The sequence below is a fragment of the Trifolium pratense genome, linkage group LG4, assembly GCF_020283565.1.
Source record: "Trifolium pratense cultivar HEN17-A07 linkage group LG4, ARS_RC_1.1, whole genome shotgun sequence".
Lineage (NCBI taxonomy): Eukaryota > Viridiplantae > Streptophyta > Magnoliopsida > Fabales > Fabaceae > Trifolium > Trifolium pratense.
Genome location: NC_060062.1, coordinates 56,010,316 through 56,027,324, shown reverse-complemented (window position 1 = coordinate 56,027,324; position 17,009 = coordinate 56,010,316). Strand labels below are relative to the sequence as shown.

At 38.9% G+C, this 17,009-nt stretch overlaps 1 protein-coding gene across 1 annotated transcript; it reads right to left on the bottom strand.

Moving 5' to 3' along the window:
* Nucleotides 1-5,709: 5,709 nt before the first annotated feature.
* Nucleotides 5,710-10,400, bottom strand: LOC123924362 (polygalacturonase At1g48100-like). Its single transcript, XM_045977224.1, has 7 exons — nucleotides 9,970-10,400; nucleotides 8,361-8,492; nucleotides 7,829-8,053; nucleotides 7,441-7,485; nucleotides 7,139-7,346; nucleotides 6,683-6,873; nucleotides 5,710-6,339 (listed from the first exon to the last, which is right to left on the bottom strand). The coding sequence occupies exons 1-7, from the start codon at nucleotides 10,339-10,341 to the stop codon at nucleotides 5,947-5,949; spliced, it is 1,566 nt and encodes a 521-aa protein (XP_045833180.1). The 5' UTR covers nucleotides 10,342-10,400; the 3' UTR covers nucleotides 5,710-5,946.
* Between the last annotated feature and the right edge of the window lie 6,609 nt (nucleotides 10,401-17,009).

The window sequence follows — 17,009 nt, the reverse complement described above, 5'->3', positions numbered from 1 at the left end:
ACTCCCGTAGTTGAAACTGGAGGTTGACGAATGTTGAGACTATCTCGGAAATCATCAAATAACTGCAGCGGAAGGCCCTTTGTGAAAATGTCAGCTATTTGATAACGAGACGGAACATGTAGAACACGTACTTGACCTTTAGCAACCTTTTCACGAACAAAATGGATATCCATTTCAATATGTTTGGTGCGTTGATGTTGAATAGGATTTCCTGACAAGTAGACAGCACTGACGTTGTCACAGTAGACAATAGTAGCTTTTGTTACCGGACACTGGAGTTCTAAAAGTAAGTTTCGAAGCCAACATGATTCAGCAACAACATTAGCAACTCCACGGTACTCTGCTTCAGCACTAGAACGGGATAAGGTTGGTTGTCGTTTTGCAGACCAAGAGACCAAATTATCCCCAAGATAAACACAGTACCCGGATGTGGATCTTCTAGTATCTGGACACCCTCCCCAGTCAGCATCAGTATATGTGGTGAGTGTATCAACTAGGGAAGGAGAGATATGTAGGCCGTGGGTAATTGTACCCTTAAGGTACCTAATAATTCGCTTCAAGGCAGTCATGTGTTGTGTTCGTGGATCATGCATGAATAAACACACTTGTTGTACGGCATAAGCTATATCAGGCCTTGTGAAAGTTAAATATTGCAATGCACCTGCAAGACTTCGATATTCAGAGGGATCGTGATATGGATTACCTGAGATTCCACTAAGCTTTGCTTTGGTGTCCACTGGTGTGGAAACTGGTTTGCAAGATGACATGGCAGCTCTCTCAATAATCTCTTCAGCGTATTTATGTTGAGATAGAAATATTCCACCTGAATGTCTAATAACAGATATACCCAAAAAGTAACTGAGGGGACCCAAATCTTTCATGGCGAATTCAGAATTGAGTTTAGACATGATGGACTGACGAAGAGTATCAGATGAGGCAGTTAGAATGATGTCATCCACATAGAGTAGAATGTATGCTGTGTCGTTGCCATAATGATAGATGAATAAAGAATGATCACACACACTATGTGAAAATCCTAAGGTAGCAACAAACTCTGCGAAACGTTGGTACCAGGCACGAGGGGCTTGTTTAAGTCCATACAAGGATTTCTTCAGCAAGCATACATAATCAGGATGTTGAGGATCACGAAAACCGGGAGGTTGATGCATGTAGACGGTTTCATTAATATTGCCATGTAAGAAAGCGTTTTTGACATCCAACTGATGTAAACACCATGATTTTGAGATAGCAATACTAAGAACCGTTCGTATAGTGGCTGGTTTTACCACTGGACTAAATGTTTCACCACAGTCTACGCCAGTTTGTTGGTTAGAGCCATTTCCCACTAGACGAGCTTTGTATCTTTCAAAGGAACCATCTGACTTCTTCTTATGCCTGAAAATCCACAAACTTCGAATGACATTAGCATTAGTTGGACGTGGTACTAAATCCCACGTCTTATTTTCAATAAGAGCATCATATTCGTCTTTCATAGCCATTTTCCAATTATGGTCTTGTAATGCATTAATGGGATTAGTGGGTAAAGGAGAAATGACGGGTGAAGTAGAGGTGTGGAGATTGAAGAGTTGGCGTGGTTTGAAAATGCCATGTTGAGCTCGGGTGGTCATCTGAGGAGATAATGGGGGATTGACTAAAGGATCATGAGGTGTAGGTATGGTATTGGGAGAGGGTGTGTTAGAGGGAGGTGTTGGTTGAGAATTTGTGGGGTTTATGTTATTAATTGGTGTTTGATGTGGTGTAGGTGAGGTGTTTAAGGGTGAGGCCAAGAGGTGGTGTGAGGCCGAGTTGTTAGGGTGATGAATGATTGTGGGTTGTGGCGAGATAGAAGTAGGAGGGAGAGTTATTGGTTGATGTGTGGTCAATGTAGGGAATGTGTGATATGGAAAAGGTTTGTCGCTTGTATTCAAAAATTCATAGCATGAGGACTCGGGAGTATGTGAGTTAGAGAAAGGGAAGACATTTTCATCAAAAATAACATGTCTAGAAATGAATATTTTATGATTGGACAAGTCAAGGCACTTATATCCTCGATGATTTGAGGGATATCCTAAGAAGACACATGGTTTTGACCTTGGCTGAAGTTTATTTCTAGTAGTGGAAGGAATTAATGGAAAACAGAGACATCCGAAGACTTTAAGATGAGAGTATGAAGGAAGTTTTTGATAAAGAATTGTAGTTGGTGTTTGAAGAGCTAACTTTTTGTTTGGAAGAATATTTAACAAATAAGTAGCCATTTGAAGAGCATGATGCCAAAAAGAGGGTGGTAGAGAAGCATGTGCGAGTAGGGTACGTATGATATTGTTTATAGTGCGAATTTTTCTTTCGGCTTTTCCATTTTGAGGTGATGTGTGAGGACAAGAAAACCTGAAACTCATTCCATTTTGCTCACAAAATTTATGAAAAGAAGTGTTGTCATATTCTTTACCGTTATCACATTGAAAACATTTTATATCTCTTTCAAATTGTGTTTTAATGTGATCATGAAATTTGAGAAAAATAGAGTAAGCTTGAGACTTGTTTGCAATGGGAAATGTCCATAGAAAATTCGTAAAATCATCGAGAAATAAAATATAGTAACGATGGCCACCGGAACTAAGAGTTGGTGATGTCCAAAGATCACTATGCACAATATCAAAGGGAAATAAAGTGTGAGACAAAGATTCATAAAATGGAAGTTTTACTTGTTTTCCAAATTGACAAGACTGACAAACAAAATTGTTCTGAAACTTATTACAGACAATAAATTTATTTTGGTGAAGAGAATTCAAAATAGATGCTCCCGGATGTCCCAAGCGATCATGCCATAAATTATTGGATAAAGCAACAAAAGTAGATGGTGTTGTGCTTTGAGTGGATGGTCTTGGAGTAAGAGGATAAAGTTCACCCGAGCTATTACATCTCATTAACGGCATCCCTGTCTGAAAATCCTTCACAGAAAAACCAAATGGATCAAATTCAACTGTAACTTCATTATCAATGGTAAATTTTCGCACAGAGATAAGGTTTTTAATTAATTTGGGGGCATGCAGGACATTATTCAAGGTCAATGGAGTATGAGAATTTGTTAATAATGCATTACCACGACCAATAACTGGAATATTATGACCACTACCAACAGTAATACGATTACTAATATTGGAATAAGACGTAAGATTACCTTTGTTTGCCGTCATATGAGATGTGGCTCCTGTATCCATGTACCACTGTTCATCAGGAGGAGCCATAGATAGAGTGTGCATTGCGGCCTGAATATCAGTTGGTGTGTATGACGGTTGCGCTGAAGCAACATGTGCCTGCTGTGGTTTCTGTCCAAGAATGCCGGGTTGACGGTTAGGAGCGAATGATTGCTGCCAATTTCCAGTTGTAGGATATGGGCAAGGAGGGGTGGCCCATGGCTGCCACTGTGTAACCCAAGGAGGATAAGCCCACTGTTGTTGTGGGGTTTGTTGGTTCCATGCCCCTTGTTGATTGTGGTGTGATCGTCCGCCTCGACCTCCACCTCGACCGCGGTTCCTTCCACCACGGTTATTATGATGACCACCGCGACTGCCACGACCACCACTATTGTTATTATTACCACGACCACCACGGTTATTATTAGGAAAATTAGAGTTATTTTCCTGAGAAGTAAGAAAGGCAGAGTTGTCGGTGTTTGGTGTTGTCCGTTTTGCTAGTGCTGTTTCTTCTAGGACAACCATGGACCGTGCCTTGTAGAAACGAGGAAGAGTCGCTGAGTGGCGGATTTGAGTGCCAACATTAGCATAAGCATCCGAAAGGCCGGAGACAAGTTGAAGCACCATGCGTTCTTCGGAAACAGGTGCACCAACGTTATAGAGTTGATCAGAAAGAGTCTTGATATGTTGACAGTAGGAAGAAGCATCTGAGAATTGTTCCATGTTGACTCTTGAGAATTCTTGCTCTAAATATAGAGCACGAGAGTTCTTATTATCAAAAAAAATGTCAAAAAGGCGGTTCCAAGCTTGTTGGGCAGTAGAGTCACGTTCAATGATGGTGTGGAGGAGATCGGTGGAAATAGTACCATAAATCCATTGTAAAACAATGGCATCAAGACGTTTCCACAAGGTTGGGTCAGTTTCTTTGAGGGATGGTGAAGAGGAGGTAGTATTTGTTTCGGTGGGAGGAATTATATGATCAAGAACCTCGTATGCCTGAGCATGAATTTTGAACAACTCAGACCATGTGTTGTATTGACTTTTCTCGATATCAAGAGTGATTTTAATGAAGTTTGTGATGTTGGTGACGGTGAGGGCTGGATGAATTGTGTGATTAATGGTTTTAGAAGGAATATTTTCAGATGCTGGTTTTGGGGAAGGAGTGCGGGAGATCGAGTGATCTGCCATGGTGAGTTTGGTTGTAATGTAAAAATAGGAGACAATTGGTTTCAAAAGTGGGTTACAAAGTATATGCGGTGGATGATTATTATAGTATAATACTGGATGATGATATAATATTGTTTGAGGAACAAATATGGTGCACCACTAACTATTTAGAAGAAACATATTTGCTGGCGGCGTTGGTTTTTTTTTTTTTTTTTTTTGGATGAAACAGAACAATGAACTTAGGGTTGCTAAGAGGGTGAGGCTATTGATACCATAATAGAATTGTTTCCTTGATCATTTCATTATGCCATAATCTGTATATGTACAACCATATTGAGTCAGTGTTGACTCATCAAAATAATTTCCTAATCAATATAAATTAATATGGCATCTCCTAATATAATGATACAAATAATGATACAATAATGATACAATAACGGTTTTATATTCTAATAGATTTCTTTAAAAAACATTATAAATAATTTATACGATATAAACTTTCAATCTAACCATAGATTTTGTAAAATTGATTTGTTAGGGGTGAAAATGAGGTCTTTCACCGTAGATTTTGTAATAGTTTGTTTTTAATGTTTTTGTTCCTAGTTTAAAATTTTGTGGTAGAAGATGATGTAAGAGGAAGAGAGAGACAAGAAGAAGAAACAGGTTGCTGCTCGAGTTGATTCTTGCCGCTTCTCTCTGCCCAACGTCTCTAATATAAAGATAAGTTCCAATTCACTCTCCGAACACAAACACTAAATAGCGCTGCATTTATTCTACAATTTCTTAGTTAGTTAGATTTTTTTTTCTGGAGAAATCCCATCTTGTTGCTATGAAATTAAGGCTATGTATTGTTGGGACTTAGAATTGGGACCTGATCAGAGTGAGAGATTTGAGAATAAGAATAGAATACCGACCCTTTTGCATGAGAAGACTGAAGAGTATATATAGTCTCTAGCGTGGAACCAATGCCATTAATGTGAGGGCGAATCTGGCATCGTCGACATTAATGGCTGTGGGAATAACGGCTGAAAAATCATGATTGACTCTAAATGTCAATCATTCTGATGCCAGTCAGCTTCAATGGTCATTGGGCGGTAACACGTGGCTTTAGGCCGAGCTCGACGCTGAGTTGGGCTTAGGCCTAGTCCATGTACTCTGAATTTTCCTTCATATGCATTATTCATGTTTTATGTCATGTGTGGTTCTTGTGTATACATGCATAAGTTTTCTCTATTTAATTAGTTCCTGAAGTAGATGCAGAAATGTCTCTCATTCTCTGTATAATCATCAATATAGTATGCTCTTTTGTCTAGTCATTTGATTAAAATACCTCAAATCATAAATTGTATTGAATTTAAGGACAATATTTCCATTTATATATGCTATCAATCACATGTATAACGATACCTCACACTCAAACAATACCATATAACTAACAAACCTGACTATAATCACACACTATTATTGACCTCTTGCTAATTGCAGGGCCAGTATATACTAATGAAGAAAAATTCCTATTAAATAAGACTTATATATAATAATATACATTATAATTTAATTTATCTAACTAGCTAAAATTCCTTGATCAGCATAAATCATGAGCTGTCTGAATCCGGTTATTCGGCGGCTTTCCGATTTGGAGACAATCAATTGGTGGAACTGTTGTAGTTTTCAATTCACCATAAGTCTCCCAACAAAATGGATCATAAAGATGGTATTTTTCTTGAACAGGTTGTAATTCGACACTTGTTAAAGAAACATCTACACAAGGCAAGCTATCACTGCATGCGAAATGAACCGGCTTAACTGTGTATGTTCCCTTTATACCTTCGTAGTTGATTCCGTTGAGAGCCACAGCTGCTGTTTGATTTTTGCAGTTTCTTTTATCGCAGTAGAATTGGTCGATTACAATTGGAAATTGAACTTCTGTAACTTGTATGTTTGAGAATAATACTCCTTGTACTGAGCCTGATCCACCCTGCATATAAAGTTATCTCAATTAACAATTTTTCATTGCCTTAACAAATTATGCAGAATGCAGTTGATTTTAACTAACACGTTCTCGTGGAAGATTCACAATCAGTCCAGTTAATAGAATTACCAATGTCATCACAATCAATGTTTTAAATTACAATTGTGGCCGCATCACGATCTTTGATATTTGCAAGGAATTGCGGTCGATGCGGCCTCAATTTTGATTGTATTAGTGTATTACAGTTCCGGCAACATAAAAAACCATTATGTTGCATCATAAACCTTTCTGATCAGCTTGTGGAACAAATATTTTGTCTTATAACCTACAACTTAGGAATCTTTTTTACCTGCCATGTTTTGATTCTGACACCATTCATTGTGTTGTGCATGTTCACATCCCGAACAGTAATGTTTGAGACACATGCTCTAGTATTATCCTTTCCTAGACCTCCAATACTGATTCCATGCCCCGGTCCACAGTCGACATTGTGAACATATACATTCGAGCATCCAGTTTGTATTGAAATACAGTCATCTCCTGCATAACAGTTAAAAAATTAAAAACAACAGTTAGCCAACTCGGACTATTAAGGTCATCCTCATAGTTCTAAATTGCATTCTGCAACGGCATCGCAACCGCAATTTCAGCTGCATAAACTGTGTTTTACCGTAATATAAAGATTTGCAGTGTAACTACATTTTAAAGGTTTGTATTCATCTAAGTCCTTCATTTTACAGCAATATAAAAGTTTGTTCCAGTAAATGGAAATGAGTAATAATTTATCAAAATAATGAATTATTACCGCAAGCTAAAGTGCTTTTGTATATCAATACATCTCTGGAGTTCTGTAAGTGAATGCCATCAGTGTTAGGACTATCACCAGGGGATGATATGGTAACATCATGAACCATGACTCCATTACAGTTGTCAAACTTGAGATGACATTGTGGACTATTTTGAATTGTTATGCCTGTCACGGTTGGATTAATACTCCCATAGAATCTTATTGCCTGTTACACAAACAAAAATTATTTTCATTATGTTCTTAAATTCTCCTAAACATAAATCAAATTGCTGTTGAAAAAGGTTTAAAATGTTACTCACAGTTGGTTTGATGGCTGGCATTTTTCCTCCATATGAACTTTCAATCTAGTACAATCAATGGAGAGTAAAGTGAATAACCTCAACCGTTAATGAGAAAATCAAAAGCTAGTATTTAAACATGCTCGTAATCTACTATGTAGCATTGACAATTCAAATCGAAGGCATGTCCAGTGTCTGACACATGTCAATGTCTAATACCAATTATTACTACTGGTGTATGCGTTGGTAACACTGTTATATCTATATCTATGTTTGACGGTTTATTATATATTTGCATGTAATATCAACTATCGATGATGGTTGATATTACTCATTATCTAAAACGAGTTACTCACTTTAAAGGAGACAAATCTGCGAAAGTGCATGTCAGAAATGAAGAGACTATTACCTGTATTGGCGGACTTCCAACCGTGTTGTTTGAAGGGAATAAGAGTTTTTCTTGATCATCTAAAGGATCATTATATTGAGTGTCTTGCCACCATACTGATCCTCTTCCATCAATAATGCCATTTCCTTGAATGGTAAATCCAACCAGTTTTGTAAAGTCCAACCATTGTAATAGTCCTCTGCCCCAAGCATTTGAGTTTGTTGGTGCAATTATGGTCCCATCAACCTGGAATATTTTTTTTAACCTTATTAGCCTACAACTATATTGTCCATTACTACATAATTTAATACCTAAAGGGACAGTCACGTGTATAATATAATAAGTGGATGTAATTAGACAAGGGAAAGTAAGAAAAAAATTAATTTTTTGTTGTTGCGTAAATTAGGTATCTTCTACGCTGCTACATGCTCATGCCAGAAATTGAATCTAGGAATTTGATTAAGTTAGAAGACCCGCGACATCTTATCTAAACTCTATTGGGGAAACAAAATAAATATTTACAATACATGTATTAAGTGGTAGAAAATGATACCTGGAAAACGATTCTGGGTTTACAGTATGGGCCTGAGAATACAATGGGCCCCACGTAGAAGATATAATCTGCTGGAATGAGCATTGTTGATGCCTCTACTTTACATGCTTCTGCCCATGTGGCTTCAAATGCCTGCATTTCATTTCAACCAAAAACTTATAAAGATAAGAAAAATACTGTACCAATGTGAATGTAATGTAAATAAGGTATTTTTTTTTTTTGTCAATAATATAAATAATTATTATAGGTGTAAGAGAAATATATTTTGACAATTAGATGTAATCATAAATTATCAATAGTAAATCATAAAATAAATGTAATTTCATTTTAACTCTCCAACCCCTTAAAGAAAATGAGTCTGATTGATCTAAAATTCAGTCGAGAGTTAAGTAAATTTGTACTTCAACAGTTTGAGTATTGTTTACAATTATGCACACTTGTTAAGAAAATTATTAAGTATACTAATTTCTATGATAGAATGAGGTTCACGGATTATCAAAAAAAGAAAAGAATGAGGTTCACGGGCAAAAGAAATTTTTATTCATAAATTAGATAACATTTTATTAATATTCCTAAATAACAAATATTATGGAAAAGAGATATATATTTAGAAATCTTATTGTTGATATGAGACAAACATAGTGCACATATGAGTCTGCTATAGCCTATAGGAATTAAATTACTATTGGAATCGTGACCTAACTGTCTTAACAAGAATCATACAAGTACTAGGTCCCATCTCTTTGTCTTTGGTTTATTCTAATAGTGTTTTCAGTTATTGTATTTCTCTCACTACTTACCTTTCAATGAATGTCATTATGAACTTTATTTAACGGCATATATTACCAACATGAGAGCTACATTCCAAACATAAAAAAGAGAAGCAAATAAAATTAGAGGAATTATTTATGTTCCTAATTGCATAGTACTATTAATGTTTTTGGCACATAGTACTATTATTTTACCATAAACTTAGGTAGCTAAACCCAAATGATTACTTGCTAAACAAAATATTCCAAACACACGGACGGTACCAAAATCAAATATTTAAGAAATTCATAAACCATATTAATCATTGTGTCAATATTATAATTTTGTAATGAAAGTTTAATTTTTTTTTTTTGGTAAACCAAAGGTATCTCCGCGTGCGGCTGCATAAACTAATCCCCTCGAGATAACTGAGATCCATTTAAGGGGTTGACATCTTCCAACAAATGCTTCTCCATACGCACCAACCAGGGATCTATGAAAGTTTAATTTTGAAGATTAATGAATTGGCAACACAATTATAATTGTGTCACTTTCCTTTTATTAGTAATTTCCTTAAAAATCTTAGATTTTTGAGTTAACTTGTGAAACAAATGACAATGTTTTAAAATTCAACTTGATAAAATCAACTTTTTAAACTATGAACCGACACTATCTACTATATCTACAATTTGGTTATTTGAGCATTTCAATTGCATTTGCATATCACGTTGAATGGTTTGAAGCAGTTGAACCACAGCCTAATGACTCTTCCGTTTGATGCCTGATTCAGTTTTTAAAATATTGAAAAATAACTTATACGATCGGTCGAGTATAATGAGATATTCAAATTTTTATTTACCTTTGTATCATCACTTTTCCCATCTCCTTTAGCTCCAAAATCTAGCACATTGAAAGTGGTAGATGACCCACCAATTTTAGTTTGTGGTGGTGGAGTTAAAGGGCCATCATCTTGTGGTGGTGGTGGTAGAGGTGAGGGTGAAGGAGTACTTTTTTGTGGTGGAGAAACCTTGGATTTTGTTCCTCCTCCACCATTGTGGTTATGTCCATTACCATGACTCTTTCCTTTCTTCTTCAACAAAGAAGCCATCTCTTCTCTATTATGCCTCCAATGTTTCCCTCTTCTTGCAATGCACTCTTCAAAATTTGAAGACAAAATAATAATTGCAATGAGAAGCATGTATGTGAAACCCTTTAAGCTAAAACCACTCATTTTTAGTAGTTTATAGGGAAATATGAAAGAGGGAGAAATTGGGAGATTGTTTGTGTAGTGTTGCTAAATAAACAAGTGACGGTTATGTGTTTATATAAGGAGCTAGAGAACATTATTTTTTTTATGAGTAATAATAATAAGGCTAAATTGCAGTTTTGGCCCCCACGTTTCATAATTGTGCGATTTTGACCGCCCACGTTTCACATGTGCGATTTTGGCCCCCCACGTTTCATAATTGTGCAATTTTGGCCCTCACGTTTCACATGTGCGATTTTGGCCCCCCACGTTTGCCCCCTTTTGCATTTTTTTGTCCCCGTTGACTATTTTAACAAAAAATTACTGACATGGAATATTTTTAACCAAACCCAAATTTATGGAAAGGAAATCGGATGGTAATTTTGGGTTTGTCGTGAACGGAAGAATGCACCGCCGATGAGTGATATGAGGCAATTCGCGAGCAGCCATAAGGCTTTTTCGAATTTTGTTTGGAAAGCTGTGATATAACCTGAAGAAATTGATCAAAGAGATTATTTTACTGATGGAGAAGAAGATGAGATCTTGGTTCCATTTTTTGCACCTATTTTGTCAAAAAAATAATAATTAACCCCCCCCAAAAAAAGTCACGTGACCTTTCTTAATTTTTTTTTAAAAAAATAATAATAATAAATTTTGGTTGGCCAATACAATTAAGACACGTGTCAAAAATATTTCATGTCAGTAATTTTTGGTCAAAATAGTCAACGTGGACCAAGAAATGCAAAAGGGGGCAAACGTGTGGGGGGCCAAAATCGCACATGTGAAATGTGGGGGGCCAAAATCGCACAATTATGAAACGTGGGGGGCCAAAATCGCACATGTAAAACATGGGGGCCAAAATCGCACAATTATGAAACGTGGTGGCCAAAACTGCAATTTAGCCTAATAATAATAACAAATAAATAAATTGTTTATGTAATAATATTAATAGTACAATATATTCTACCAATAGTTAGTTGGTTGAAATTGAATTTAATAGAGAGGATTACTTTTTGACTCCCCGCAACTACGATTGAGAGGGAAATGAAACCACTTGATATGATAACTGATCTATGAACTAGATTAAGTGGTCGCAGTGAGCCGGATATCTGTGGTGAAAAAAAATATATTCTTGATAAAGCCAAGCATTAATGATTTCATTCTCTTGCATCCTCTTATCTTTCATTAAATTAGTTACTAGTTTTTACTTTTTGTGAATTTTGGTTGAATTTTTAATTTAATTAGTGAAAAAAAGTGGGGCTGCTATTCTCTTGTTGCCACATATCAAAAGTCATTACATGTGACCAAACTAAGCGACAGTTGGGGGCTACTATTATATTATATTTTTACCATATTATTATTATCTTATTGGTTGAGTTCATATAGGCCAAATCTACATGCTGTCTTTTCCAACTTTCTTTTCTTCTCCAAGCAGGGTTTCAAAATGTGGTGTAAATCATCAATTGGCATCAAAATATTGTGATTCCTGCATAAAATGTTTTTTTTGTTTCTATTAATCTTATAGCTGGATTAAAATGTTTAAGTATATGAAAATACTTTGAAGTGTTTTTTCGGATCAAAGATCTTAATAACAGTGAATTAATAAAATAAAATTGTGATTTTTATTGGGTAAAAAATATTTTGGGATTCTTGCACATGTACAGTACTAGCAAGGATAAACATTTAAACAATTGATTTTATTAATATGTAGTATTAATTGTTCGATCTCTATTTAATGTTTGAGATACAAAATTACGTGGAATTATATGCTTTTTTATACTGCAATGCACATATTAATATTTTCCTTTCAATAAATACTTAATTGTACAATGCAAGCCTAGGATTTAGGCAAATGATTATGATGCAATGACTTTTGAGATTAATCTGTTTTTAGTATCGGTGGTTAATTTCTTTAAGGAAAATAAAACCTCACATGCTAGCAAAAGGATTAATTTATCAAGTACAAAGGTCTATCTTAAAGTTTGTTTTTAGTCCCATTCACTCTTAGCCAACTCTGTTTTAGTATTAGTGATTAATTTATTTTAAGAAATAAAATAACCGAATTACAGATGAGAGAGAGAGAGAGAGAGAGGAAGAGATAGAAACAGACCCGCCGCCTCTAGGGCAAGCTTGGGGCGGCGATTCCGGTCACCGCCTTCACCAGAAGTAAGGCACAAACGGGGGGGTTCATCGGTAGATAGCAGGGATTGGATTGAAGTGAGTCGGCGAAAGCGGAGAGAGCCAAGACAGAACGCAGAAGGTCGAGATGGATCACGCAGGTTCAGACTCAATCGCCGGGGTCGATCGCGCTCTCGATCAAGGTACCGGTTTGATGATGATCGCAATGTCCGGCCAGGTTCAGTCGATCGCGTTTCTCGCCTTGCAGGTCAATCTCAGACGCGTTACAACAGAGGGAGGGACGGCGAGTTTCGGCGACGTGGTTTTGGTTCGAATTTTCACCACTCTGTTCCGGCTGATGTTGGTCTTACAGGCTGCGACAGGAAGCTTCAGCAGCGGCGGCCATTGGAGGGGTTGAAGGAGAGTTCAGATAGGATCAACGGTGGGAAGGTTGTTACCGCAGCAAACATTGGTGGGAAGGATGAGAACGTAGCAAACAATGGTGGGAGGGGGTTGTTGAAATATGAAAACTGCATTTTGAGGAAGGAGAAGGAAGTGGTGGTGGATGGTGGAAGGAGAACAGCGCAATGCAATCGCAGTGACGACGGAATTTCGAACGTTGATACCAAAACGGTACGTATCGTTTTATTTCACGAACTTCCCGCCTTTGCTTCCGAAATTTTTTCTTAAGAAAGGTTTTGAGGTGTGTGGTATGTTAGAGGACGTGTATATCGCTAAAAAGAATAATAGGTTTGGTGAACCCTATGGTTTTGTAAAATTCTCCAACGTTAAAGATGTGTCTAAATTGACGAAAGCTTTGAATGATGTTTGCTTCGGACATTATCGTGTCATTGCTAGTGTGGCTTTATTTAATCGTCATAACACGAAGGAGGGTAGTCGACCTGATAAGGAGAAGGTTGCCAAGAAGATAGGGGTGGTTAAACCTATGACGACGGATGGAAAATTAGCTCCACCGCAGCTTGCATTGCCAAAACTTGGGAAAGTGGTTTCGAGTGAGTCCTTGGCGAGTTCTAAGAAGGATGAAGCTGGTATTTCGGATGGAGTGCGGGTGGGAGAGATTGTCGTCAACTTAGGAGTCAGCCAGGAGCGGGGAGCGCAAGAAGAAGCTCGTAAGACTAGGGGAGGATTGAAGCCCCCTGAGGCGAAACAGCCTGTAGCTATTGTGCAGGAGAATAAGTGTAAAGTCTTGGTACGCAAATATCAATCTTGGCCAGACGATGTGGAGTGGGTTCAAAGAGGGTTGGTGGCGACAATTTTGAACGGTGAGGCGATACCCGTGGTGCAGAACAAGTTATTTGACGCAGGGTTTGGGGACCTGGTCGTTATTCCTATGGGGGCTGACAAGGTTTTTATTAGAAGTCTGGAGGGGGTGGATGTTTTGTCTATTGTGAGTGGTGCTAAAGAATTTTTCAAACTAGTTTTTTCGAATTGGATACGATGGGACCAGGATGTGACACCGTATCGAAGAGGGGCTTGGGTTCGTCTGTATGGGGTTCCGTTGCATGCATGGAATGTCAATTTTTTCAAGCTTTGTGTTTTTGAGTGTGGTAGCTTCTTACGCATAGATAGCTGTTCCGCGGACAAGGATAGATTGGACTATGCTCGGGTCTTAATCGCTACACCTGAATTAGACATAATCAATAGAGCCGAGACTATCCTGGTGGACGACACTCAGGTGGAGGTAAAGATTGTGGAGGAATGGGGGTATGCTTTGGGAGAGGATACTCGTCTTTTTCCGGAGGAAAGCGAGTCGGATACGGAACATTCAGAGATTGGCGAGGGGCTTGTTGATCCAGAAGCTAATCGCAATACTGATATTTTGGTTGATAGATTTACGGAGGGACTGGAGAAGGAAGTTTGTGATGCTTTCCCAGATCAGGGTGATGATGTTTTGTTTGAAAAGTCAAAGAATAATCAGGTGATAGAGCAAAGGGTCGAGTCGGAGGCTGTACTAGTAGTGACTAATTCTAACCCAACCAGTGCGAGTGGGGATTCCATCTTTAGTAAGGGTTTGTTAGGAGAGCCTGAAGATCATGCCTTAAGGACGAATGCTTGTACTCAAAAGTTGGAGCTTCAAAAGAGTAATAGTCCTTTTAAAGAGGATACTATCCCCGAACGTGATGCCGGTATTTTGTCTCGATGCAAGCGCTCTAATTCTTGCCCTCCAAAGGCGGGTCGCTCTATCATTTCTGGGCCGTGGAGCTTGGAATGGTTACATGATCAAAACCATGGAAATGCCGGACTGATTTTTGCAGCACGTAAGAGAGTGAGGATGGGGATTCATCTTGGAGGTAGGCAGCAGAAGGGTAGACAAAGTGACCCTAGGAAAAGCAAAGAAGGAGGGCCGTTTCGTCATCCGTTCCATAGTATCAAGAAGGTAGCTAGGATGCCAAGAAATGATCGTAGGGAGGTTCTCAAAGTCCTAAAAAAGAATGTTCGACGTCGTCGAGGCGGAGACGCGGTTAATCGGTCGTGTTCAGTGAGACGTCGTGCTTCTTCTAAAGAGTCGTCATCATCCGCTTCCGTGAATAAAGATTGGCAGAATTGGGTGGCAATGCAAGGAACCGAACAGATGGCGGTGGATGATGTTTGGGGGATTGGGAAGGCTATCGGGGTTAAGTTTAACGGAGATAATGTGAACATGTTCCGTGTGTTATCTAGAGCGGGGAAAGGTAAGAAGGAGAGCTCGTGTTCGCAGCAGGGGGGAGGAGCACGCCATGAGTCGGTGTGCTAGGTCTGGTTAGTCTTTGTCGCGAGGGGGTGTGTGTTTCATGAAGATTATTTCATGGAATATTAGAGGCTTGGGTGGGTTTGAGAAGAGGAAGGAGGTGCATAAGTTAGTCGGAGATTTGAAACCTTTTATTTTGTGTCTTCAGGAGACTAAATTACAATCTTGTGATGTGTTCCTGGGTTCGGCCCTCTGGGGCAATTCGCCTCATGCTTTTTCTTTTCGCTCTTCGGTCGGGGCATCAGGGGGTCTACTAACGTTATGGGATACTACTGAGGTGGAGGTCTGGTCGACTGAGAGTCGAGAACATGTTTTATGGTGCAGGGGTCGTTTTGTTAAGTCTGGTGAAGAGTTTCTACTGGCGAACGTGTACGCGCCATGTGATGATGGGGCTAAGCAAGTTTTGTGGGCTTCCTTATCGACGCGGATTCAAGCATCAGGGAGGGAGAGGGTGTGTGTCTGTGGGGATTTTAACGCTGTTAGACACGTTGATGAGCGGCGCTCTGTTAGGGGAAGTCAGCGTAGTGGGGATCACATTCTTTTTAATCGTTTTATTGAGGACAATAACTTAGTTGACCTACCTCTGGTCGGCCGCAAGTTTACGTGGTTCCGAGGAGATGGTTTGTCGATGAGCCGCCTGGACAGGTTTTTGCTCTCTGAGGAGTGGTGTTTGACTTGGCCAAATTGTAAGCAGGTGGCCAAATTGCGAGGGTTGTCTGATCATTGCCCTTTAGTCCTCTCTGCGAATGAGGAAGATTGGGGACCGCGTCCTTCAAGGATGCTTAAGTGTTGGAAAGATGTCCCTGGTTACAAATTGTTTGTGAAAGAGAAGTGGAATTCGTTTCAAGTTGATGGCTGGGGTGGATACGTTCTTAAGGAAAAACTCAAAATGATCAAGGTGGCTTTGAAAGATTGGCACAGTGCTCATGTTCAGAATTTGCCAAGCAGAATTGAGTCTTTGAAAGACCGGGTGTCGGTTTTAGATCAAAAGGGGGAAGAGGAAGATTTGTCTGAAGTTGAGTTAGCTGAGCTTCATGGGGTCACTGTGGATATTCATTCTTTGTCGCGTTTGCATACAAGTATTAGTTGGCAACAATCTCGGATGATGTGGCTCAAGGAGGGGGATGCTAACTCTAAGTTCTTTCATTCGGTCCTGGCGGGGCGTCGTCGACGAAATGCTATCTCAGCAATTCAGGTGGGAGGGGTTACTTTGGAGGGAGTCAGTCCCATTCGCCAGGCTGTGTTTTCTCATTTTGCGTCTCACTTTAAGTCTTCTGCTGTGGAGAGGCCGGGGGTGGATAATCTTCAATTTAAAAGGTTGAATCGTCTAGAGAGTGGTAGCCTCATCATACCGTTTACGGAACTTGAGGTGAAATCTGCTGTGTGGGATTGTGATAGTTTGAAGAGTCCCGGGCCTGACGGGATAAATTTTGGTTTCTTTAAAGATTTTTGGGCTGAGCTTCGGGGAGATGTTATGCGCTTTATTTCAGATTTCCATCGGAACGGTAAATTGTCTAAAGGTATCAATTCTACTTTCATCGCGTTGATCCCAAAGGTGGATAGCCCCCAACAGTTGAATGATTTTAGGCCGATATCATTAGTTGGAAGCCTGTATAAAATTTTGGCGAAGGTTCTAGCGAACAGGTTGAGGCTTGTTATTGGTAGTGTGATTTCTGAGACTCAAACGGCTTTTGCTTTTGTTAAGGATAGGCAGATTTTGGATGGTATTCTCATCGCTAACGAGATTGTGGATGAGGCTCGGAAGTCTAAAAAGGAACTCATGCTT

What these genes read in the sequence shown, in the direction of transcription:
- LOC123924362 (XM_045977224.1), bottom strand. Translation starts at nt 10,341, where the DNA reads ATGAGTGGTTTTAGCTTAAAGGGTTTCACATACATGCTTCTCATTGCA. An exon ending in TGCCAGCCATCAAACCAACT is followed by an intron (nt 7,347 to 7,440) that starts GTGAGTAACATT and finishes TTTGTGTAACAG; the next exon opens with GCAATAAGATTCTATGGGAG. An exon ending in CAAAAGCACTTTAGCTTGCG is followed by an intron (nt 6,874 to 7,138) that starts GTAATAATTCAT and finishes ACTGTTATGCAG; the next exon opens with GAGATGACTGTATTTCAATA.